The sequence below is a fragment of the Peromyscus californicus genome, unplaced genomic scaffold (assembly GCF_007827085.1).
Source record: "Peromyscus californicus insignis strain IS unplaced genomic scaffold, ASM782708v3 Scaffold_14__1_contigs__length_90479793_seg_2, whole genome shotgun sequence".
Taxonomy (NCBI): domain Eukaryota; kingdom Metazoa; phylum Chordata; class Mammalia; order Rodentia; family Cricetidae; genus Peromyscus; species Peromyscus californicus.
Genome location: NW_026294436.1, coordinates 1365715 through 1392765, shown reverse-complemented (window position 1 = coordinate 1392765; position 27051 = coordinate 1365715). Strand labels below are relative to the sequence as shown.

The following is a 27051-nucleotide window of genomic DNA, read 5'->3' as shown; positions in this document are numbered from 1 at the left end:
TGATGCAAGTGAACCACCTCAGATCCTTTGGAACCCACAGCCCAATTACTCTGCAGTACTTGCGGAAGCAATATGCCAACAGCGACCAGGGAGAGAAACAGATGTAGAAGTCGGAAAAGCAGGGGAGAAGTCATATCCCTAAATGGCTAAACCAGAAATCCCAATTAGATCAATACCTGTCAATCACACATCCCTGCAGAGGAAATTGAATCGCACAATTCAAGCTTTCTTTGACTCTCCCCTGCCAAGTAAAAGGAAAGGCTTTAGGTATCAGGTTAGGTCATTGCCAAGCTCTCCATGGGAAAATTCCTCTTCCTAAGGCTTCTGTTTTCCAACTCCTTTAGGCATCGCTTCAGTAGCTTTGTTCGAAAAACCTGAATTAAATGTCAATATCTGGATCCTCATTTGGGAGGAAGAGGAAGGGAAGGGGTAAGTAGTTATGGATTTAGGGATGCTGGGATGTATGGGTGAACAGGACAGAGTGAGAGGAAAAAAGAGGGAGAGGAGAGAGAGAGAGAGAGAGAGAGAGAGAGAGAGAGAGAGAGAGAGAGAGAGAGAGAGAGAGAGAGAGATCTTTCCCCCTTGCCTTCCCAGCAGGTAGCCTAAGTGCAGCATAAGTCTGCTGGGGACGCGCTAGCGACCAAGGACCCGCCCAGGCCACTCTTTTAGGCAAGCGCGGGGCGGGCCCGGCCGGGGGCGGTGCCGCGCACAGGCTCCTATAAGGAGCTGTCCGCCACCCCGGTGCTGAATCCAGCTCTAACGCCGGAACGAGGTGCTTTTGGCTATTGCTGGAGCTGAGTGCCCAGAGCTGCCCTCGAGTTTGGATTTGAACCGTTAAGGAAGGAGATCCGGAGGAATAAGACGCAGATGAGGAAGGCGAGCACAGAAAGGGGCAGTTGAAGGAACTATAAACCTCCGTCGCAGCTCGCAGCTCCGAGGAAGCCCTGCCACTGTTTCGGTGGAGCGTCTGAGGAGCAGGATGGAGTAAAGGAGAAGAGTGTCTGTTCAAGGGGGGTGGGAGGGGGTTCGGCGGTGCGGAGGAGAGAAAACAGAGACAGAAAGGAAAAAGAGAGAAAAGCCAAAGCTGTTGCCTGCGAATTTGGAATTCGATTGGAAGAGATCGTTCACTCGGGGAAATGGATTCTGTACCAAGACTGACCAGCGTTTTGACTTTGGTGCTCTCTGGCTTCTGGCATTTAGGATTAACAGCAACAAATTGTGAGTACTCAGAGCTGGGGGCGGGAAGGTGAGGTGGGATATGACGCTACTAGGAATAAGTATCCACTGTCCGACTGTATACATGCTGGGAAAGAGCTGGGTGAAAACCCTTACTAGTGTGGTTTCACCATTCCAACCATTCCAAAAGTTAGCAGCACTCTCATGAGCTTGCTCTGCTGGATTGGCTGCCCTTCTTTGGAACCATAAAGTTCCCTTAGCCTGCTAGCTCCATGGTTCTTAATCTCAGACATGAATGCACGGGCCAGGAGCAAGCCTCCAGGGGCAGAGATGCTCCAGAGCCACTGAGCTCAGTGACAGCAGCGGACGGACTGCAGCTCCCTCAGACTTGCAATGTGCTCTGAACACTTCCACCTTCAACCCCCACCCTAAGCACCTAGCTCTCTCCACTGTCTTAAGTAGAAGGTTTCAGCTGGGGTGTTTTGTAACCAATGGGCATCAGTGTAAGGGGATTGGGAGTTTGGGCCTAAGAACTGTAGCCCAAATGTAGCTACCCTAGGAGACCAATGGCTGTCCTATTACAGAGGGAGAGCTTTAATGCACAGCTCACCATCAATATTCTTGTGCCAGTGAAGGGGCAGTGAGTATGCACTGGGTTGTCCATGTTTCAACTTCACTTAATTTAATAGGTAGGTATTCTTAACTCCCGGAGATCTGCCACCTGCACTATGTATTTAAAGAATCCAGTTTGTCAAACTTGAATAAATTGCTAAAGCTACAAGAGGTTCCAGCTCAGTTGCTCAGCTGCTTCTCTAGGCAGAAGAAGGGAAGTTTTTCCATCTCTGGGAACTCCTAAATGAGAAAGGATGCAATTAAGCCGTCTGTGTTGTTTGCACGGATAGCTTACCATGGTCCCTCAAGTTTGTGGATTTGTTCATTGATCTTCTATTCCTGCACTGAACCTCGGAAATATTATCCAGTTTGGGAACAATTTTATTTTACTTTTATAATTTGTATTACCAATCTCAGGGAAAAAAAGGCAAGAAGACCTACTACTGAGGATCCCTCTCTCTTATTCCTTAATCCTTAGAGGATATTGTCCCAGAATTTACATCCCAGAGGGAAGACAAATAGATAAATGTTCAAAGTAGGGTCAGTGTTCCTGTGACCCAAAGATGGGAAAGCTCACAATCCATAGTTGTCACACTTTCTTAAAGTTTGTGTTACAAAGGAGGGCAAAAAAGGCTACCCTCTCTAACAAGGGAGGATAAACTAATAAATTATTTCAGAGGATGTATTGAAGCAGGCCACAGTCAGTCAGGGAGATTGACTTTTCTCTGCTGTCTTCTCCCACTTCTCTTCTCTTGTTCCCCTTTCTTCCTCCTCTTCCCTGCTTCTCCTTGAAATTATTCCCTTGGTGCCAGATAGAAAGACCCAAAAGCCTTAGTCAGAAAGTAAGCTTCGCTATTGAGCTAGTTTCTCTACCTTCTGGAACACTAGAGGTCAGTGTTGTCCAAATGATGCAAAGGTGTGGCTCTAAACTGTGTATTTCCCTTAGCACATTCTGTTCTCTGGAGAGCATGAACGCTGTGAATATCCAAAAGGTTGGAGTGAGGGATACTGATAAAATGGATAGAGTGCATAGCAGGAGTGTCTTTGGCCTCCTCAAGGATTGCCCTTCTTGAAAATTCTGGGAAAAAATAGATCTTGGAGCCTTTTTTTTTTTTTTTTAAATAAACTTAACTGTAGTCAATATATTTTAATAATGTGCATAAAACTAAATGGCATGGGTTTAAGACTTCAGCTTATCTTAGCCAAGGCAGTTGCAAAGCCTACTCTGAGCATCTCAAAAGGAAGTTGGTGATAGTGATATCCAGAATTTCACAAGTGACAGTTGCGTTTCCCATTTCCAAGCAACATAGCAATTGAGTGAGTGCTGCTTGCTAAATATTCTGGAGTCAGTTTTCTTAAGGAATAGCAGGGAGTGTTTGCTGTACTGTGAAAACTGTATCAATTCAGTAAGCAATAGGTTTTCAGCAAACACTGGTTCTGGAATCAATACATGTTAGTGGTCTTCAGAGCCTGTAAGGCAAAACCCCTCAAGGCAATTGTGAATGTTTCCCAGTTTCTCTAGGCTGCTGCTCACAGTTTTCATTCTTCAAGTGTAGACACTAGATTTGCTATGGATGTACACTCTGTCCCCATTCATATATATGCTTTGATGAGTTAGACCTTTCCTTCTGAAGAGTTTCCTTTAATTTGATTTGTGAAAATAATTTTGTAAGATTGTTCTTCCTACATTTTAAGGAATATCTCATGTCATTAGTAACAGGCAGCCTTGAAAACAGATTGTACCCAGGTTCTTCCATGGTGCGTAGTTATAGGTGTGAAATATCTTAAAAAATAACTTTTAATTGTCTGCCCTCTTTTGTAATGACTTGCTGTTGTTGTTATTGTTGTGTAGTATACGACTATCTATTTGTATACAGGTTTAATTTTCTCATACTCTGTCCGGAACATGGGCGTTTATCTCCACAGGGATAAATGAATGCTTATCCAATTGCATATTCTATAAGTTTCTAATTAAGCACAATGAAAACAGAGTCAAGTTAGAAGGGGTCCAGCCATAATACAGACATTACAAATCTGTGATGAGAATGCAATTACCTACCAGCAATAAAAACCTGTGAAAATTCCACCATTCTAAACATTCCGGATATTAAACAGCAAGAGTGTTTCCTTTGGGTATATCCTGAGGGAACTGGCTAATTTTGAATATAGATATAATAGACCAATGTAAAATTAAAAAAATTATATATTCAACTCCTTTGACACAAGAAGGTATAGTGTGACTTGAAAGTTGGATTAAATGAGACCATAAGTCTCTATGAAGTTCTAGTCCAAGCGATGTCTCAGCACAGGCATCAAATACTTAGTCAAAATTGTCCTTTCTATCCTGCTTGTGAAAGCAGCCAGCAATTGAGCTACATGCTTACCCCAAGTTGAATAGCAGCTAAATATCATACTAAGGCTATTCATCTAAGATTAGGCTAGAAAAATGTTAACATGACAGAGTATGGTGTTCTAAAACAGAATGGCTGCATATGACACACATAGGACAACTATTACTTTAATTCATAGTACATGATTATCCATAGCTTGAATTTTTTTGAAATAATCACTAAATACCTCCTCGAAATTTGCTGTTGCCCATTAAGAGTCCCAGAGACATGTTATTGTGGTAAGAATTTAAAACTTTCTGTTCCAGATTGTTCTTGCATGCTGAATTTCACAAGACCTATGAGCATGTTGATCATGATAATAAAGAGATATCAGACCTTGAATTACCTGAAGGCTGTTAACAAACCAAATTGAAAAGTAGTTTGAGCAATGGTTGTGCTGTTTTCCTGAGGCAGGAGAAAGGCTGCTCAGTGTTTTCTTTGGCATATACAGTTACCAGAAGTGAGGGAACCCTGTACTGCTCAGTTGGTGAGTCTGGAAGCTTTCTCCATCATCAAAATCATCAAACTAGCTCATTTTGACCTTTACTGGTCAACATGCAATCACTCTCCCATCACATAAGCCCTATATGTAAAGCAGATTAACACTTTGCAACTATAAAATATAAATGAAGAACTAGAGGAGGGATATCACAACAAAGGAAAAGACTTGGAAGATGATTAATGTCCACAGGAGCAGCCACGCTTTCACTTGCCTTCTCCTTCTAAGGAATGGCCACCTTCCTAGCTGTGGTCTCGAGTTTTCTCTGCCTATCTGCCCACTGGCTTCAGTTTTCTTTGAGTGAATCACTTTACTCTTCTGTATCCATTTATCACAAAACGATGTGGTAAGATTCAAAGCATCTCTAATTCCTTTAGTTGATGATTCAAGGTCTTTCAGTTGATAACCCAGAATTGTGATGGACTATGACCTGCATGTGGTAATTATTCCCAACAAATAAGGAAATGGAGAATGGGTTTAGTCACCTAAGAAGGCAGAAAATGACGAGATTTTACTTAAAATTTTAAGGAGAAGTTGCATTGTTTTAATTTGGAAACAATACTGACATTATTAATTTTAAAAGGAAATTGCATCATTCAGTAAAACTCTTCCACCTTTGTTGACCTTGTGAAGGTTTCTCACTGTCCCCAATAACCTTGGTTTGATGAATAAAGGCCTAAAGGCCTGGGTTTAGTTACTAAGACAATGTTTACTTGTAATGGATTTTCATCATTACGTAGTAGTGCTACTTAATGGTCATTTCATTTGTGTGTGTTTGAGAACACTGCACCTTAAAACTGGGAGGCAACTATAATCAGAATGAGAGTTTAATGTGATTTTAATTCCTACAAGTAGGCATGCGGCATATATCCCTCACTTACTGCACCCACTTTACAAGGCTCATCAGCAAAATAGATGTTAAATGATCTAATTCATATAAATGAATTTAAGGTGAGTGAAAGTTAACCATGTCCTCAAGATCACTAATCCAGACAATGAGAAAAATCTGAATCCCAACCTATAAACATTTTTAAACACAAACATCCTTGAAACAAAATATCCTCCAATGCACTTCACTAGGTAGTTTGTGTAGCATCTGCAGGAATTTGGCAAGGGTTCTCTAGCATCAGCCTCATAACCTTAGCCTTGGAGAAGGGCATGAGTTAGCAATTTTCAACACACCCAACTCCTGAGTCATACCTGAAAAAAGATGCCCAAAGCATTCAGATAAATCCGGAAAGCGTGACAGTAAATATCACATTGTTCAAAGAAAAGCTACTTTTTATCTAAGCTTGTACCCAGAGTTGAGGATTTATTTTTCTTTCCTAATTTTTAATTAAAAATTTGATAGGGGATAAAGAAAACCTTGAGGAACAATTTAAAATACCCTGTTGTGTACACACAAGCATAGGACAATGTACAATGTACATTCTGTCCCGTAAGTCTGTTAATGTCAGACCAGAGTTCTGCTGAGGTAGTGCTTATAAACATGGTTATGTGTGGCATGGTGCAAGCTGCCATCTGGCTTCATATAATAATCTAACTCTCATCTCCAGTATTCCTTCTAACAAAATATGGAACTTTACATTTTATAAACAAACAATGCTGTCTCATTTCTCTTGAATTTATTTGTACAGGTTGGTCATTAATTTGGCCTACAACATCATTTTCCCTAAAAATTTTTCCTCACTATTTGTCAAGTACACACACACACACACACACACACACACACACACACACACACTTACTAGTGTGGGTTGTGTTGGGAGTGCCTGGGAGGAGTGAGAGGGGAGAATGGAGATAGTAAGGATCATGATATATTCCACACATGTATGATATTATAAACAAATAAATAAAATATGAGTTTGAATTTTCTCAGCCTAGGTTAAGTTCCCCTATTTATCTAATTTTTGTAACATTTTCTGTAATTCTTGTTCCCTCGGCTAAGATGTATTACACTTTCGTCGTGTTTCATTTGAATTCCTGTATCCAATGGCTAAAGTACTGAGCAAGTGGATGAATGAAAGAATGATCCAGTGGTTTTCTAGCAAGAGCTTTCAATCTTAAACTGAGATTTTTTTCCTGCTCCCTATCGACAGAGTCTTGCTTTTAAGATGTGTTTGTTTCATACTACTGTCTTAACAACTATTACTTGCCACTGTTGTGGAGATTCCAAGTAAAAGTGAGCTGAAAAATGAAAGAGAAGTCCAGATCACCTTACAGAGTGTAAGGTCTGCCGTGAGGACTCCTGACTGCATGCTTCTCTGGATTTGCTTTACAGAGTGTGAGGTCTGCCGTGAGGACCCCCGACTGCATGCTTTTCTGGATTTGCGGGAGAACATGCCTAACTCGGGCAACATAAAGTCATTTGTATCCTGAAAAAGAACTCTCTCTATCTACTTGACCTTACTACAACTTGGAGCTTATTTGACTAACTTTCTTTATGCAATGTTAGTGAATGCTTTCTCTATAATCTGAAACAGACACGCCGCCATTGCTATAAGAATTTCTCTTCCATTGCCGTGGGTTTGATATAAAGGGAGCATTTGGATCTAGTCAATGGAATAAGTGCTATATGATGGAAAATAATTTTGTTTAATGGCAAATCCATCTCATTATTCTTATAAAATGACTTTGAGATACCTATGTCATCTTCTTAACTTTGAAAGGTGTAAGTGTCAAGAGCTGGTGTGTGTTACTCATTTGAAGAACTTACAGATGAACTTAGTTCCAAGTCCTATTCTTCTTTCTTAAAGTCGCATCCTCTGTGTAACTGGAGAAGTGAAGAATAACTAGTGAGACATAATACATGACCTCCAGGAATGGTAAAAACTGTGACAGCCAGGGCGATAAGTCTTTTGTCATGTCAGTGCTAATTGTTCACCGTAGCTGAGCACGGGTGCAGTGGAAGGCACACAAGGAAAGCTTCCACGGGCTGGAGCTTCCAAATGTGCTCTTGAGGAAAGTGAAATGGAAACTAAAGCTTGAACAAACTCAGCAGACTAAAATATGGGGACACTGGGGATTGCTTTAGGGACAGAGGAGGAAGTAAAGAAGTTAATATGGAAAGTTTATCTCTCTAAATTTAAAAGATACAGTTTAACTGGGGTTTTTATTTTTTTAAATAGCATTAATTTTTTATGCGCATGAGTGTTTTTGCTATATGCATGTGTGTCACCCACATGCCTGGTGCCTGCAGAGTCTAGAAGAGGCGATTAAATACCCTAGAACTGGAGTTAAAGAAAGCTGTGAGCCACCATGTGGGTGTTAGGAACTAAACATGAAACTAGCACAGTAAGATTTTAATCTTCCCCTTTTAAAACTTTATTTATGTGTGTGCATGCACATGTATGTTTGTGCATGTGGATAATGTAGGCCAGACTGTGTGTTATCCCCTAGAAAGCTATATATCTTCTTTGAGACAAGGTCTCTCATTGACCTGGAGCTTGCCAATTTGTCTAGACAGGCACTGGACTACTCCTATGCATCCTCTGGTGCTGGAATTACATGCATATGTCTTGCCATGAAGATATATTATTTTAATATGGTGTGTGTGTGTGTGTGTGTGTGTGTGTGTGTGTGTGTGTGTGTGTGTATGTGTGGTGCCTGCCTGGTGGCTGTATGCACATAAAGTCTGTGCATGTCACAGTGTATGTGTACGTCATAACCAACTTTGTGGAGTAGATTTTCTCTTGCCACCTTTATGTGGATTCCACACATGGAATTCTGTCCACCGTGATTCTGTGGCATGTGCTTTTATGGTCTAAGCCATCTCATGAATATGAATTTTCTGTAGGTTATAAGGTTCAAATTCAGGTTTTAAAGCTTTCAAAGTAAGAACTATATCACCTAAGCAATCTTTCCAGAACCCGCCCCCCCCCCACACACACCTTTCAAGGATTTATGAGGCATAGAATACAATAGAACAAAATGTTGGTAAGGAAACTAGCTGAGATGATTAGAGCAGCTAGTAAAGACTCCAAGAAGGATATTTGAAAGTTCAACTTATACATATCTGCAAAGAGAATAATGACCAAGAAAATTCAAGGCACAAGGGTCTACGAGCTGCTAAGCACACAAAAGCATAGATTTGCAGCTAAAATGTATTCTGTAGATGCTTCCATTGTTTGTGACAAATGAAAGCAATAGGTGCTCAAAAGGTGTTCATTGCTCTGAAATGAAGTTCTTTTCTGTGAATACAGAGTGTTCATAATCTGAATGCAGCATATTTCATATATACATGACATCGTTTAGCACACTCTGTCTGTATCCATCACTTGGATGCAATCTTCCAGTCTATAAATTATATTGGTTTGTGTCAGCAAAATGAGAACTACCCCCTAAGGAATGTATAATTAAACCTGGACATCATGGGTTCTGTCCCCCATCAACTGGTTGTTGATGAGGCATCTTAACCCACTTTAGTGTCTGCATGGTTAAGGAGAATTTCTAGAGTTGAGTGCTTCAGGTTGATGTGCTATCATTAGTAATTGATCTTCAAGCATAAATCCCAGTGTTTCTATACTGTCTACTTGCCTTTGTGCATGTTCAGGCCAGGGGGTGATTATTCCTCTCTGTTTCCTACATCTGCAGATTCGATTGAGCTTTTCAGAATGATACCAGCAATGGGGAAGACAGAAAGAACGTGAGAGAAAATACTAACACACTTGCATGTATATCATTTGTAACAATTTACCTCTGAAGCAGAAATATCCCTCTGAAGACAGTCCAAAGTCTATAATAGTTGAAGGAATTTTGCATAACTCATACGATAGCTCAGTGACTAAAATGCTTATTGTGTAAGAATGAGGACCTGAGTTGATCCCAACACTCAGGAAGAGCCAGATTGCTATTATACTTCTGTTACCACAGTGTTCTTAAGCCATCTAACCCCCGCCCCCCGCCACACACACACGTGTAAAGCCCTTTACAACACATGAACACACACACGTGACACAAAGATCACATTCATATCCACAAACATCACGTGCTTCATATGCATACATACAATCACACAAATATCACATAAGTACAAAAACATCACATACATATACACACATCATGCAAATACACAAAGAAATAAATCATTTTGCAGAGTGAGAAGTATTTAATAGGTGCTCTTAGGCTGCTGTAGCTGAATAAATGTTTCATTTCCTTTTCTCTTTCCTTCCAAATATTACTTGCCTTTCCTTGGTCTCCAGCCCTCCTATTTCAGTGAGGTCACATAGCTTGTGCACAACTGGTGTCTTTCCCTGAGTTCATTATTGTGTGGAGGGTGTAGGAGGAAACTTAAGTGTCTGCTGGATTCCATCTCTGCTTTGTTATGCTGTGTGGGCAGAGTCACCAAATGTGACGTTTCCCTGTGAGGCCAGTTGAAGCCCAGGCTTTACACAGATCATCCACCTACAGGACACTTGGGGATACCCACCTAATTCCATCATCCCCAGCCATCTGTCTCTAAACCACTCCTTTACCAACTCTACTAATTCACCAAATCTGTAATTATGGGGGACAACTTCCAGTTCATAGAAATTAGCTATAGAGAAACTATAGAGCGCAGTCTGCCCAGAACTCTAGACTGCCGGGAAGACAGACGGTCCAGATAGCAATCCTAAGTATAAGGAAGGGGAAATGGAGGGCTCTGAGTTGCAGAAAGGGGGTAATTAGGCATGTTCAGGATGTCAGAACTAAGCCTGTCCTCTGCACAAAGTCTGGGTCTTCTGGTCTAACCCCACCACTTCCCGCCCTCCAGGGTCCCGGCCACTGCACCTTCTTTCTCTTCTTATCTCCCCCACTTCTTTCCTTGCTTCATGCTTCATGAATCTCTCTTTCTGTCCTTCTTTCCTTCCTCTGCCTAATTCATTCAACTTTTACTGAGTGACAGTTTCACATGTTGGGACATAAGCTTTTACAGATTTCTTTCTCAAGTGCCACATCTAGACGAACAGGGTCTCAGGAGAGCAGTGGGAATTTGAACAGCATTGCAGCCAGTGACCAGTGAAGTGTAAAATTCCTAGAAATTCTGTCTTAAACACTCATGCAATTTTACATTTAGCTCTACATTACATACTTGCTAATGATAAAAATATTTTCCTTGAATCTTATTTAAATTGGTGAGCCAAGTGTATTCCTTAGCACAAAGCAGAGAACTACAAGCACCAGGACAAGGCTTGGCATTTGCCTCTCTGTGTGTCTGTGGCTTCCAGGATTCCTGTATTGAAGAGGCCGGTGTCTGTCCCTTCATCTCAGACAAGCAGGTTGCTTCATTTCCATTATCCGTGATCTGTAAGCTGTTACTGATCTGTAAGCTGCAGATTATGGTCAATCAATGATAGGAACTAGAGAAACTTAATTCACAGGAGTGGGGAGACCCACCAGCCTGTGTAGTGAACAGAAAAGGAACTTTGATGACATGCTATCCTCTACGCTCATCTTGGAGAGCAGATCAATTCTGCCCTCTCTACCAGTTTCCCTCACACTGAGCCATGTGTGCAGCCTGGACTGGGGTCCACAAGGACAAGTTCTTTCTGATAGCCAGAAATTAAGAGAAATTACTACCTCTCATTTTATAGTCCTTAGGAATATTTTAGAAACAAAGAGGAGTGCTATGGTTGCTGATTGGGAGTGGTGGATCACTAAAGAGCAGAGATAGCATTAGCTAGTGTGTTTGTCTTTGTGAGGATTTCAGACAGGCACCCCACCTCAACTTCGGCACTTGATGAGATTTCACTGTGTCACTTGCTTGCTGGCTTGCTACAGTCAGTCATTTGGAAAGGGGATTTTGTTCCTGTCACTGAGGATGTGCTATATTAGCTGGGTAGGTACCTGAATTAAGATCATATTCTGCCCAGGATTTACAGTGGGATTTCAATCCACTTTTCATGATTTCAAATCTCAGATATATTTTTTCTCAGTCTACTGTTTCATTGAGACTAACACCCAAAGTTCTTAAAACGTGAGGGGTTTGGCCATCCCATCACCAGAGTAGATCAGTTCGGGCTGTCTCTCGACCATTGCCAGCAGTCTGTTGTGTGGGTATCTTTGTGGATTTCTGTGGGCCTCTCTAGCACTTTGCTTCTTCCTATTCTCATGTGGTCTTCATTTACCATGGTCTCCTATTCCTTGTTCTCCCTCTCTGTTGTTGATCCAGCTGGGATCTCCCACTCCCCCAAGCTCTCTTTCCCTCAACCCTCGCCTTTCATTACCCCCACTCATGTCCAGGCTGTTCATGTAGATCTCATTCCATTTCTCTGTCATTGGGCGATCCCTGTGTCTTTCTTGGGGTCCTGTTTTCCAGGTAGCCTCCCTGGTGATGTGAGTAGCAGACAAGTCATCCTTGTTTCATGTCTAGTATCCTGCTATGAGTGAGTACATACCATGTTTGTCTTTCTGAGTCTGGTATTACCTCACTTAGGATGATTTTTTCTAGATCCATCATTTGTCTGCAAACCTCATGATGCCATTGTTTTTCTCTGCTGAGTAGTATTCCATTGTGTATATGTACCACATTTTGTTTATCCATTCTTCAGTTGAAGGGCATCTGGGTTGTTTCCATGTTCTGGCTATTACAAACAATGCTGATATGAACATAGCTGAACAAGTGCTCTTATGGTGTTGTTGAGCATTTCTTGGGTATATGCCCAAGAGTGGTATAGCTGGATCTTGGGGGAGATTGATTCCCAATTTTCTAAGAAAGCACCATATTGATTTCCAAAGTGGTTGTACAAGCTTGCATTCCCACCAGCCTAATTGTTGTGCTAGAAACCTCATCCAACTACTGAGGGATCTGGATGCAGAGATCCATGACTAGGCCCCAGGTGGATCTCTGGGAGTCCAATTAGCGAGAATGAGGACGGTTTATATGAGCGAGAATTGTTGAGACCAAGGTTGGATAAAGCACAGGGACAAATAGCCAAATGAATGGAAACACATGAACTATGAACCAATGGCTGAGGGGTCCCCACTGGATCAGGCCCTCCGAATGGGTGAGACAGTTGATTGGCTTGATCTGTTTGGGAGGCACCCAGGCAGTGGGACCAGATCTTGTGCTCATTGCATGAGTTGGCTGTTTCAAATCTGGGGCCTATGCAGGATTGTTTGGCTCGGCCTGGGAGGAGGGGACTAGACCTACCTGAACTGAGTCTACCAGGTTGACCTCAGTCTGTGGGGAAGGCTTTGCCCTGGAGGAGATGGGAATGGGGGGGGGGGGGGTTGGGGGGAAGGTGAGGGGGACGGGAGGGGGGAGAACAAGGGAATCCGTGGCTGATATGTAGAACTGAATTGTATTGCAAAATAAATTAAAATAAATTTAAAAAAATATGAAAAAAAAAAAACGTGAGGGGTTGTTCATGCTTTCAAAGCTCGTTCTCTCTGACCCCTGTTGGGAAATGACCATGGTGTCCAGACCCACAGATTCTGCCCTACTGTTATGTGAGTTACCTCATGCTAACCCTGAAAAGAATCCCTTCCCCATCTCTAAAGGACACCACTGTTACGTAGGACGACCTGCTCAGTTGCTGGGGCCACTGATGAAATCTTTCTACCACCCTTTCATGGTCAGGACCAACCTGCCAAAAGAGCACTGTAGCTTGCGCTGTCAGTGCCACCTGGCTGAGTGTGATAGGTTTAATTTTGATTATTAACTTGCTGGGATTTATAATCACCGTGGAAATGACTTTGCAGTCGTGTCTATGAATGATTGTCTAGACTTTAGTAACTAAGATGGGAAGACCTACCCCAAATATGAGTGACATCATCTCATGGTCTGGCTTCCTAGACTGAGTAAAAAGGAGAAAGGGAAATAAGCATCAGCATTCACTGCTCTGCTTTTGGAGTATGGATGTAATGTGCCTCGCTGCCTCCCCATCTCCATGTCTTCTCCATCATGATGGACCGTGCCATAGAACTATAAGTCCAAGTAAACTCTTGCTTCCTCAAGTTGCTTTTGCATAAATTACAAGATATAAATTACAACCACAATAAAATAAACTGATAGAGTGTGTCTCACCTATTTTTTTAAATGTATTTTACAAGACAATTTTTTAAAGATTTATTTATTTACTCATTATATATACAGTGTTCTGTCAGCATATATGCCTGAATGCCAGAAGAGGGCACCAGATCTCATTATAGATGGTTGTGAGCCACCATGTGGTTGCTGGGAATTGAACTCAGAACCTCTGGAAGAGCAGCTAGGGCTCTTAACCTCCTGAGCCATCTCTCCAGCTCCATGTCTCACCTATTTTGTGCTCATTGAAATCCTTCTAATTCACTGAAGGGTCTCCAGTGCTGTCGGATGCACATTGGCCATGGAGATCCTTAGGTGAGCATGCTGGTTTTGTCTTTTATCTAAATCCTTCACTCTTAAATGTGAAGCACTGTTCACAACACCCATGCCATGGAATAAGCCAAGTGTTAATCTGCTGATGGATACTGATTATACGGGAGGGTTGGAACCACAAACCTCTATCCAGTGTCATTCTCCTTCATCCTTGGCCAGGTGCAGTGAAGGACCCTGCCTGCCGGCCACAGAACATTCATTTGATAATGAAGAATGGCCCTTACAGCAGCTTGCTCTCCTCTTCAGCTGCATGGAGAGTTAGACCAATAGATTCTTTGCTTTAATGTCAAGGTCTTATGAGCTTGTCCTTTCAACCTCAGGAACCACTTGACTTCCTGCATCTTATTTTTCAATTTCTGCCTTGACTCCTTGGACATGCTTCCTCAGACTTAGGGAGTCGAAAAAGACATTTCCTTGGAGCCGTACCTCAATTCTTCTATAAATTATTATGGACAGGAAAGGTCTTTGATTATCCTGACTGTTAACCACAAAGGCATCAATAAATATTTTGTTTAAAAAAAGCATTGCACAGCAAGAGTATTTCCATAAATACTGAAGCTTATTTTGAAGGCAGAATCTCTACTTTTCTAAAGGAAATTTTATATAGAATTTCAGCATTTAAAAATAAATTACAAAGTACTGCTTTGGAGAAAATGGGACAAGACTTCCCAGAATTCTACATTTCAGCATATTCTTTCTCTTCTGATTTTTCAAGGAGGGGTCTTGTGAAGTTCCCCATCATTTAACAAGATCTCTCCCTAGTCTTTCTTCCTCTTTCTCTCTGTTCTTGTGTATGTGGGTGAGTGTTAGCTCATGGAGGGCAGAAGACAACCTGGATGTCAATCTTTGTCCTTGCCTTCCAGCTTGTATGAGACAGGCTACATCACCACTGCCCACACCAGGCTAGCTGGCCTGTGTGGTTACAGGGATTCTACTGTCCCTACCTACATCCTATCTATTTATAGGGCGCCTGGGATTATACTTGTTCTATGATGTCTGGCTTTCCATAGTTTCCGGGAATTCCACTCACGTTATCAGACTGTGTTGACCAGTGCTCGCCCCTCTATGCAGTTTCCTAGTCCTACCTAATTCTTAGTTGCAAGAATCTAAGTTCATAATTATGTGCAAAAATAATCATATATTTAAAAGTTTTAGAAAGAGAAGATATAAGTGTCATTATTCAGACAGAGATTGCCTTGCTGGGGTGCGGCAGGGGGACCACTCTGGGAGCATAACACTGCATCTGTTTCAGTGGTCAGTGAGTGTCTGGTAAGGTTATTAATACAATCTCTGTCCAAAGTCATATTAAATAAGTAGCTACCATTTTCTGATGTTATCGACACATAATAATCATGCATATTTATTTGGTAGAGTATAACATTTTAACGCACTATATATACTGCATTCTGATCATACCAGGATATTCAGCATATGGCCTCAAGCACTTTCCACTTATTTGTTGGTTGCCTAATAGCAACACATTCTGCCATTCTTAACTATACAGTAGGCTCGTCTAGCTAGTGATAAGGTCTTGTATAGTTCAGATAACTAGAGAGAAGCTCCTATTTTTATTTATTTATTTATTTATTTATTTATTTATTTATTTATTTATTTATTTATTTATTTGGTTTTTCGAGACAGGGTTTCTCTGTGTAGCTTTGCGCCTTTCCTGGAACTCACTTGGTAGCCCAGGCTGGCCTCGAACTCACAGAGATCCGCCTGGCTCTGCCTCCCGAGTGCTGGGTTTAAAGGCATGCGCCACCACCGCCCGGCTGTCCTATTTTTATTTTTAACCCATTGGAAAACTGATTTGCTCTTGCTGCTATTTATGTAAGTGTCATCTTATTGGCATTTACTGATCTGAAAAGATAGCAGCTTGTCAAAAAAAATTGCCTCCTCACCTTGTTCTCCTTAGTTTGCAGTCAAGAGCTATTTTTATGTTAAGGAATTATCTTGTAAAGGCCCTTGAATTATCCACCTACATCCCGGGCATCCCCTTGGGACCTCCTCAAAAGAAGAGATCTCATGTTAGCTATGATTAAATTGTCCGTGTATAGCACAGTGAATGGCAAAATAAGTACTTGATAAAACTGAAGCACAGACAGAATGAGTGAAATTGCCAAGGCAGCAAGTCTTCATCCAGGACATGCAGGGCACCCTCCCCACCTTTGTCTCACACCTCTTTACATCATGGGAATAAATGAACCTTGGACCATCACCGGTGAGAATGGCCCAATGCTGCCTTCTGCTGACCAATGTGAGTGGAAGAGAAGACAAACACAAATAAATGCATTTGTTGCACATCTGGATTTGACTTTGGTGATTGACTCTAGTTCAAGTGCTAATTTTTATCACATCCTTAGTGATTGTCTGAGCAACATCTGTGCATTCAGATATTTACTGTCCTCACTCTGCCCTTTAGGGAACTCCAAATGCCTTATGTTATATTTCAATAGAATCTAATATTATTTGTTATAATAATTTAATATAGTACATGATATGTAGTAAGTTAACTCAAAACAATTAACATTATACACATATGAAAAATATATGCTATCCAATTTTGTGATGGGGTGAGATATGTGTGTAGGGTATGTACTTTTTCATGTGGGTGTGTGTACAACTGTATGGGGTTATGTGTTCATGCATTTACATCTACATGTAGAAAACAGACATGGACGTTAGGTGTCATCTTCAACCACTCTGTTTTTTAGACAGGTTTTTTAAACAAACTTTGAGCTCATTGATTTGATTAAGCTGGATGACCAATGAGCTCCTGAGACCTGCCTATCTCCATACTTCAAATGCTGGGGTCATTGGGTTTATGTGGGTAGTCAGGATTCAAACTCAAGTCCTCGTGTTTGTATGTAATCACTTTACAAGCTAAGCCATCTCCCCAGCATGCATACCTAATTTTTGATGCATTATTTGTTTTCTATTATGGTTAACATACCTAGTAGATTTGCATGTGGGGATATTCTTTACATAAACCACTTTTTCTGACGACTGTCAAGATTTATTATCCCCCAAAGTCAATATTGACTTAGGTGTCACCTTTGTGAATATTTACTTCCCCAGATAATGAATTGAAATGGGCATTTGGATGAAAATTATTATCTATTTATTTTCTGAAATCGAATGTTTTGTGAAGAGGATGGAAGGTGTGGAGTCACATCCCACCGGGGCTGCTCTGTTCAAGACAGCTTTGCAGAAGGCTGCTTTGCATTCTGATTTACTGGAGCTATTTCTGTAGATTTTTTAAGAGTGTACTGTTTTCTAACTAACAGACAGAATGTGAGCTTTGAATATACCCAGCTTGACATTTTAGTAACAAGACCAGGAGGTGTAATGCTTAAATATATGGAAAACAGACATAGCATGGGCTGATGAATACCTTGACCTTTGTATTTATTTAGGCTATAGTTTATTACCAGAAAAACAGAGGGCAACTCCAACAATGACAAAGTAAGTACAGCTATCTAACATTTCCCATTGTATTATGATACTGATTTGTTTTTTCACATTCCCTGATAACATGGCAATATGGTTACACCTCTCTCTCTCTCTCTCTCTCTCTCTCTCTCTCTCTCTCTCTCTCTCTCTCTCTCTCTCTCTCTGTGTGTGTGTGTGTGTGTGTGTGTGTGTGTGTGTAACAGTGTTCATATCTTTGCTTTGAAAAGTTAATATTTGTGGGTTCAACAGAAGAGGCACTTCCTGCTAAGCTTGCCACCTGAGTTCCATCCCTGAAAGGAGAAAATCAATTCCTCCAAGTTGTCCTCTGACCTCGACACATGTGCAGTGGCATGTGGACACACACACACACACACACACACACACACACACACACACACACACACCACAGATTAACCAGTTTTAAGAGAAGTGCTGCATCACTTGCTTCCTTGCTGTGGTGACCAAATGCCTGTGAGAAGCAAGTGAAGGAAGGAGGACGTTGCTTCCGGTATCACCCCATCAAACTGTACAGAAGATGGGACAAAAGCCATCTCCATGTGGCAGAAGCATGTGACTGGGTCCTCCCACCTCCTCACATTCTGGCAAGACAAGAAGCAGGTAACAGACAGGAAGTATAATCAGACTGTAACACCTCAAGGCCACTTCCACCAGCTAGGATCTGTCTTCCGAAGGTTCTACAACCTTCCCAAACCACCACCAGCCACTTACTGGGAACAAAGTGTTCCAAGGGCCTGTATGGGATATTTCATAGTTATTTCTTTAATTTATGCATCTAATGTGTGTGTGAGAGAGCATGTGGGCATATGTGCATGTGGAGGCCACAGAAAAACGTTTGGAAGCTAGTTCTCTCCTACCTTGTTTCGGAGGCAGGGGATCGCCGCTTTTGCCATTGCTCTGCAAACTCCAAGTTACCAGTCCAGGAGTCTCTAGCTGACTCTCCTGTATTCACCCTCACATCTGTGGGAACACTAAGATTACAGATGTGTTCCAACACATCTGCCTTTCTATATGGTTTACAAGTACTGAACTCAGGTCATCAGGTTTAAGTAGCAAGTGTTTCCCCTGGCCTGGCAGTTGATATTAAAGCCATAACAGAATTACATGTCTTTTTGTAGACATCATTTAATATATCAGACCCAGTTTAATTGTTTCAAAAATTTCAATCTACAATATAGATGGTTCGTATTATTCTTGATATCATCTTTGTATCAATTCTAGATGCACATTCACAATTTATAATCTAAGTAAAGTTCCATCCTATAAAGTACTGATTCAATAAAAGTAACAGGGTAACTGCTGTGCATGGTTATATATCCAGGAAAATAATTTTATACTTTATAAAAAGATATTTACATGCATTCCCTTTTTGTTTCTTCATTAGCAACAAGGTGTCTGAGGTTAGCTATTCTCTTAGCAAATCGTTTTCCAGCTGTTAATGGTCTGATATAAGACCTGGACTTAAGAAATAACATCACTATTTGGTACAGACTGGCTTCACAGGCAAGAGAGTAAGTACTGTAAAAATTCATTAGTAAAGTTAATCCAAGAAACATCTGAGTATTTGAAAGAAAATCAATTCAAGAGGAGAATGTATAACTCTATTGATGTTTTCACCCTTGTTGAAACATTGCTTGGGCATAAAGAGTTCTATGCTTTCCACATAAATATCAATTTTTATTGGTAAATTCAATTTGATTTATTGGCTTCCTATTGTTAAGTGTTTGTGGCTTCATGGAGAAATGAGGTCATTTTGTGCATGGACAAATGAAAATATCACAGATGTAATGACCAATGAAAGTCTAGTTTAGCATACCATCCAATTCATATCCCAGATTACAAACCAAGGCTAAAATGGCACCTCTGCATTATGGTGAATGGGTCGTTTGACTCCTATAGGCAGCCAACCCATTGAGGGGTTGACTCTCATATGTGTATGGTCCCACGTCACAGACGGCAGAAGCTGCAACACTATTAATTTTGTGTTTCTCTTTTCATAGAAACTCAGTAGGGATAGAGCTATCATTTTCAACTAAAAATGACTTTCCTCTAGAAAATGCATGGTAATGTTTAGAAGCATTTATTAAATCAATTTGTTTCTTAAGTTTTTACTCACCATATTTTTGTAAGTTGAGCATATCTTCCCCCATGTTCTCTTATTCTCCTTTCTACCTCTAAGCCGCTTTGCCTCTGTGGACATTTTTATTTTAGTTTCATGACATTTATACATATGTGACTTTATGTATGTAGGGACCACAAATGAGAGAGTTTTTCTGAGACTGACTTAATTGATTTAATGTGATTGCCTCCAGTTATTGATTTACTCTTGCAAGTGACATAACTTCATTCATCTTCATGGTTCAGAAAATTCTACCATTCATGTATACCACATTTTTAGCACTTCCTCTATTTTTAGATAATGAGATTGGTTCCATAATTTACCTATTTTGAATAGTGCTACAATCAATATTGTTGTGCAAGTATACCTGTAATAGGCTGACTTGTGAATATCCAGTTATTATTGTATAGCTTACAGAAGCTCAAACAACCCAATCAATAAATGGGTAAATAAAATGAACAGACATTTCTCAAGCAGTGAATAAACACATGAAAATAAAATGGTCACCTTCACCAGCCATCAAAGAAATGCAAATCAAAATTGCATTGAGATTCTGTCTCACTCCAGTCTGAATGGCTGTCATCAAGAATATAAATAGAAAATGCTGGTGAGAATGTGGATTGAAGGGAGCTACATCCCATGCTAATGGGATGTAAACTACTCCGGCTGCTGTAGAAGACAGCATGGAGACTTCTCAATAAACTAACAATCCATCTTCCATGGAACCATCTTTGGTTTTCACAGTGGAGGACTTGCTGCTTCTAGCTACTGAGTGTCTAGTTCAGGGATATCTTGAGGGCAAGGTATCTTACAGCCTAGAGGACACCACTGCACATGGTCACCTTAAAGTCAACATAGGCACGGTTGAAACACTAGCTCACATCTTTTTTGCATTGCCCTATGTTAGGTGAAAATCAAAGGATTCTTTTTTCTTTTCTTTTTTTTTTTTTTTTTTTCGAGACAGGGTTTCTCCCTGTCCTGGATCTTGCCCTGTAGACCAGGTTGGCCTCATACTCACAGTAATCTGCCTGGCTCTGCCTCCCAAGTGCTGGGATTAAAGGCATAAACCACCACCACCCCGCAAATCAAAGGATTCTTGCCTCCAACATCTAGTCCCAAAGAAAGAGCCTTAGGATGACAAACTGAAGGAATAATTTTTGTTGTAATTTTTCCACATATTGACATCAACACCATTGTCATCATTCCAGTGAATGTGGTGACAATGATGTTGGTCGCCTATCTGTGATTTTTTGGGGAGCTCTAAAGATTTTTTTGCTGTAATGCTAGGTGTTAGAATTGTTATTTGGAGAAGTGATGGACTTCACATTCTCTCCTCCCCAGCTTCCAGATAGGAGACCACACAGGTGACGTGAGCTCTCTGTGATGGGGACTCGAGATACATGGTCAGAACTGGGATGGTCAATGTTAAACTATATTCAGATTTTCTGGGCTCTTTGTGGCTCAGCTTTCAATATCTTCCCAAAAACCTCTGGTCAGGGTGTTTTTGGCAGGAGGCTACTCACTGGCATGTGACAAGTGAAGTGTGCTGCAAGGGAAGTGTCTCCTGCCATCTGTTTAGAGAATCCTCTAGCACAAGTGGGAAAACTCTCAGCTAAGAAAATCCTGGAATGAGAGCTAAAGGTGGCAAGCTGGTATAAGCTTTTAAGGTGACATAGCTATTTGTCTCAGGAAAGGCCGTGTACCTGATCTATTCAGATGACATTTCCTACATCATTTAGCAGCTCAAAGATCAGATAGATAAGAACCTTGGCACTGATTGCTTATCTATGCACCTTTAGTCTTCAATTTTAAAATAAATTGAATCTTAAGCACAGTCTTTAATTCATCTTTTTAAATGGGAATAGAAGAGTGGCCTTTCCTCTACTAGTTGTCTGCAATTAAACATAAGGCAGGTTCAAATATCAGAGACCTCAGGGTTGCACAAGGTCTCTGATGTCAAGTAGCAGAGCAGACACCAAATTCACCTATGTCCATCTTCACCTTCTCTCATAGGATTGCAGGTGGTTAATCACTACACTTTACTCAACTTCTTGACTGTAGAAATATGACCTCAGAGACGAATTCCATTACAGTATCCTTCATTAATAAGACACCCTTTTCTCCAGAGCACCCAAGAATACATCTGGGACCACCAGATCCCTCCTCTGAACTCTAACCAAGCCACCTGCCTCTTCATTGTGAAGCTTGTGCAAACGCTTATGAGTAACTAGCTACTATGCCTATCTCAATCTTGTTCCTTGGTTGTCTTTGTTTTTCCATATCTTCTTCCCCTTAAACTTCCCATGACCATGTTCTCTCGTTTCATTTTTATTCTACTTTGTCCAAGTTACAGATATGGAATGTGATGTATAGAAGACAGTGCAACCTGGTTGGTTCTTATCGAACACAGTGGAAACCAGGTGGCAGTTACAGAGGAAGCTGTGTTGGAAGGAAGATGCAGTGGGCTGTGTTCAGTTTACAAAACATCTTGGTTGATTCCAATCTTCAGGATCTGGATAAGGCAAAAGAAAAGCAGAGCACAGTGTAACACACCTGTAACTGAAGCTCTTGGGAGACTGGATTAAGTGGATTTCTGGGGCTTTGTGAACAGCTAACCCAGCCTACATGGCAAGTTCAAGGCCAGTAAAAGACCTTGTTTCAAAATATAAAAAAAAAAAAAAATTAAAAAGTGGATGGTGTCTGAGTGCCTAAAGTTGACTTCAGGCTCCCACATGCAGGCATACACACACACACACACACACCCTACACATCTGAATATGCCTACACATACACTCATTCCTTCACACATGAACACACACAAGTAAATATACTCATATTCATAGACCCACACAAACACACACACAAAATACAATCTAAATGTTGAAGTAAAAAAGTCCATTCAACTAGCATCACCACAGAGCCACATTGGCCAGTATCGCTCCCTCTTCCACCTCCCCTTTTCAGTAACAGACCTTCCATAGGTACGTACGAACATCTACTCTTGCTTGTACTTCATACCTTAAGAAATGCGTATGATGGTTTTCTTAAATTGAAAGCTGTCGGACTCTTACCTCTGTCAACACAGACTATCTCCCACAGGCTAGTTTTGGTCTCTTCTCTAGCCTAAATACCGTGGCCTTTCTGTAAACCTCCAAAGTCTGGAACTAGAGAGATGGTTCAGCATTTAAGAACACTAGCTGGGGACCTGGGACCCAGCACCCTAATTCTCAACACCCACATAAAGTCTTATGACTGTCATAACTCCAGTTTCAGAGAACCTGATGCCCTCTGTGGTCCTCCGCAGGCAATGCTACATATATCGCACAGACACCCATGCATACAAAACACCCATAAATGTGAACAGTAAATAAATAACTCCTAAAGCCTGAACAATCCAGTTACATCTTTAAGCTCCTAAATGTATGTTATCTCTTATTGGCCACTATTCTTCTTTTCATTAAAATTTTACATGAATACAATAAAATGTCAAAATTTCTTGGTGTCTGAGAACAACACCAGATGTCCTCTGGCCTCCACATGCATATACATGTACATGCACATCCACACATGTCCACTTGCACATACAAGCATGCACACAAGCATGCACCTTCATATGCATAGACACATACAAACATCAAATATTTTATGACAGTGTGATCTTTGAAGCTAAAAGTGCATGAAAACAAACAATGTGGCTTACATTTTTTGTTCTGCTCTGTAGATGAAGAAGTAAATATAGGGAGCCTAGAAAGAGTATTAAAATCCATGCAGCTGCTAAGTGGTTACTCTGAAATTTAATATTGATAATGATGCACCATTAACCAGTAGAAATGTTCTACACCCCAGCTTGTGTCTGAGCTGCCAACAGATTTTGAATGTCTTTCCTCCTTGATTAGAGAAAATTGCATTTACTCCACACATATTTTGAGTGACAGTTTTAAACTAGAACTCAGTATTTGGAAAAGCAACATATCAAACCTCTGAATAAATCATAACTATGTTTCATACTATAAGGCTTGCATTCCCAGAATCTTCTGTCCTCTCTTTTAATGTATATTTCTTTAAACATTTTGTCTATTAAGACAGGCTAGTCAATGGTGTTGGAACGTAGAGTGATGTGATATTTATATTCATCTTATCTCCTAATGCTCTTTGACAAAGCACGTTGCATGAGCAAATATTATCAATAGTCACCTTTCTTTACAGTCTTATACCAACACTGGGCAATCCTTATGACTGGCAGTCTATGTTTGGGAACTGAACTAGCTGTTTATCTTCCTGATATAAAGAAATGCCTGACAAAAGTGACTGGAGGGATAGTCAGCAGTTAAGAGCACTTGCTGCTCTTCCAGGGAACCCAGAAGAAGGTGAACAACCTTCTGTAACTGTAGTTCCAGGGGATATGAAACCCTCTTCTGGTCTCCAAAAGCAACAGGCACAAACATACTTCATGCACATACATGCAGGCCAAACAGTCTTTAACATATAAACAAATAAAATGTGGGAGACCATATTTGACACATTACATGGGTGTTTAGATCAGAAATCAAGTGTTGATGGTTACAAGCAATCTTAACTACAGAGTCATCTCATTAGCTCCAGTAGGACTGTTAAGTATTTCTCTTCTGTGTTTAAGTGGTGTCCAGAGTCCCCTGAAAGTGTATAAAAGTTATTGTATGTATATGTGCATCTGTGATATTGTCCAGGATAAATTTCTTTATATTTCATCTGATTTTGAAAATACACCCATGACCAAGTAATAGACTAAGAGGGAAAGGCTTTGAGCATCTCATTACCCTGAATGTCCTCTGGGAGAATAGGGACTGTCTTCTTCTAGTAGAGCAGTGTGTTCTTTGCCAGCTCCTGACAGGGTGGGTTGCACTCCTGGGAGCTGAATGGAGGTGAGAAAGAACCCGCCGAAGGGAACATTCTTATGAAATATGAAAGACAAGGACAGAGAAAGGGGAACTTTAAATATGTCACCATTTTGCCAGTGGCCAAGTATCCAAGTTGAAAACAATCTGAAATTAATAGAGATGAACCATTTTATTATAAAGAGAAGAGATTTTCACAAGAAATTATTCACAGCCCATCTCTTTGTCCTTTCCTCCATCACTACCACTACTCCTTCACAAAAGAGGAAAGGACAGAAAAGAGCAGCTTAATATCTAGAATTTGCAAATCTCTGAATATCCACCTGAAACAGCTGCCACCTACTGAGAAGCAGTAAGCTTTGATCATCCCCACTGCATTAGAAGAGAGATGGCTGAAGGATCCATTTTCCCTTCAAATATCATGTGCCCTAGCAATTAAGTTATCATGTTTCTGTCAGGTTAGGTTACAGGATAGGGCACATTTCCTACAAGAAAAGGAGCCAAGTGGGTGTTAATACGTAGGGGCCAATCTAGAGATAGATGCACCAGAATTTTGTAATATCACAAGCTCCACTGGGGTGTCGACATTCCCTGAGTAATCCACACCTTATATAATGGAAAGAGAACTCACCCAGTCTGAGTGACTGCAACATGAAAGTGAATAGCAAGATGGGGACTTTTGACTTCAGAATTTTTTTTAATTAGGTGAATACTGAAAAGACTTTTAATATCTCCACTTGTAAGAGATTTATTTGATACTGAAATTTCAAGAATCCTTAACCTGAGCTTTGAGGAATCAGCTTACTTAAATCCTCTGTCCTCAGCCTCCACCATGGCGTAAGGACTGACTGCTTCTGACTTGAAAGCAACAGCAAGGCTAGGAAAAAATGACCATGAAGAGCCAGCATGTCTGTGACACTTAGAAGAAGCCTAAGCCACCTGAACTTAGCCATGGCTCTTTCAGCACATTGATCTTCAGAGTAACTGTAGTCAAATGCATTTGATTTCCAGTTTATGGAAAGGAAACAGGCAGGCACAGAGAGGTGAAGTCGTTTGCTTAGAGTCATGAATCTGGAAAGGGGCAAAGTCACCTCCAGCTGTCTGGCCCTGAAGTTTCCTTTTCAGTTTTCAATGTGAAGGTCAGTGTTAGGATTCTTATTTGACAGTTGTAGTCACTTCTATTGATTAACAACTTGATGGGTGTTGGTCTGGTCGACAGGTTGGATGGAGGCAGGACTGGTCCAGCTGGTCTCTTCCTGGGGCTGAGTGGGATGGTGAGTGTCGATGGCCCAGACCTCCACTGTCTACTATAGAGAAGCACATTGAGCCAGGAGTCTTGTCAAGCACGAACTCATTTTATTGTATCAGGAGTGGACTTACATAAGTTGGGGTGACAAAGGAATGGGGTGAGAATAGTGGGCCAATGAGATGATGCCATCTCAGCAGTTACTAGGCAGAGGCAATTCTAGGTCAGATAGAGCTGAGTCACTCATCTGCAGAAGTCCAAAGACAGGTCGCCAAACTCCAGCTAGGCTCGGGAAGTTACACTGGGTTTCATGCCTGGGCCTTATGGGGCCCAACAGATGGGGTATAGACTCACCCACGAAGCTACCTTTGGGGATCTCTGTGAGGGGGTTTCTAGACTGGATTAAGTGAAGTGGGAAGACCCAGTATAAATGTGTTGTGGTGGTTTGAATGAGAATGTCCCTCATAGGCTCATATATTTGGATACTTGACCCACAGTTGGTGGAACTTTTTGGGAAGGATTACTAAGTATGGTCTTGCAATGGTAGTGCACTCCTTTAATCCCTGCACTGGGGAGGCAGAGGCAGGCAGATCTCTTTGAGTTCAAGAACTTTGTCTCAAAAAAAAACAAACAAACCAAAGTGTGGCTTCACTGAAGATTTGGAGGTTTTAAAAGCCCACAAAATATCCAGTCAGTGCCCCCTCTCTTTCCTATCTATCCCTCCTGCCTGTGAAACAGATGTAAGTTCTCAGCTGCTGCTCCAGGATTATACCTGTCTCTCTGCTGTCGTGTCCCACACCATGATGTTCATGGACTCTAACACCTTGGAATGGTGAGATTCCAAATTAAATGCTTTCTTTGATAAGGTCCCTTGGTCATGATGTTTCTTTACAACAATACAAAGTCACTAAGACATCTGGGCAGCACCACTGTGTGTTCTTGGGTCCATTAAATAAAAAATAATAAAAATGATAAAATGAATTGAAAATCAGTAGTCATGTCTTTCTTCTTCCTGAATGTTGATGCAATGTGACCAGTCCATGTAGATTGGACCACACCCTTGAACTGTGAGCCAAAATAAGGTCTTCCTTATTTATGTTGCTTTTGTTGGGTGTTCTGTCACAGCAGCAGATGGAGGGACTTGTAAACAGCAGAGAGACTGCGACTGACACGGTTCTGACATCTCACTAAAGGTTGTCACTGATATATAAAAAATTTGGTTTTGACCTGTTGCACTATCATATGACCCTTCCAAATGTAATGACTTCACATAAACTATATCTAACACGTCCTTGTATTTAAATTCACCCCAGCAGTCATATAA

General features: G+C 41.0%; 1 protein-coding gene across 2 annotated transcripts in view; it reads left to right on the top strand.

Annotated features, from left to right (window-relative positions):
- Window positions 1–634: 634 nt before the first annotated feature.
- The window catches only part of Cntnap5 (contactin associated protein family member 5), a 915960-nt gene continuing 889543 nt past the window's right edge, over window positions 635–27051 (top strand). Inside the window, exon 1 of one of the 2 annotated variants that reach the window (XR_008217835.1) lies at window positions 635–1218. Coding sequence is in view for 1 of the 2 variants with exons in the window: in XM_052736717.1 (XP_052592677.1) it covers window positions 1137–1218 (82 nt within the window). In the remaining variant the exon portion in view is untranslated. The remainder of the gene's footprint in view (window positions 1219–27051) is intronic. The other variant, XM_052736717.1, reaches the window with a different exon arrangement.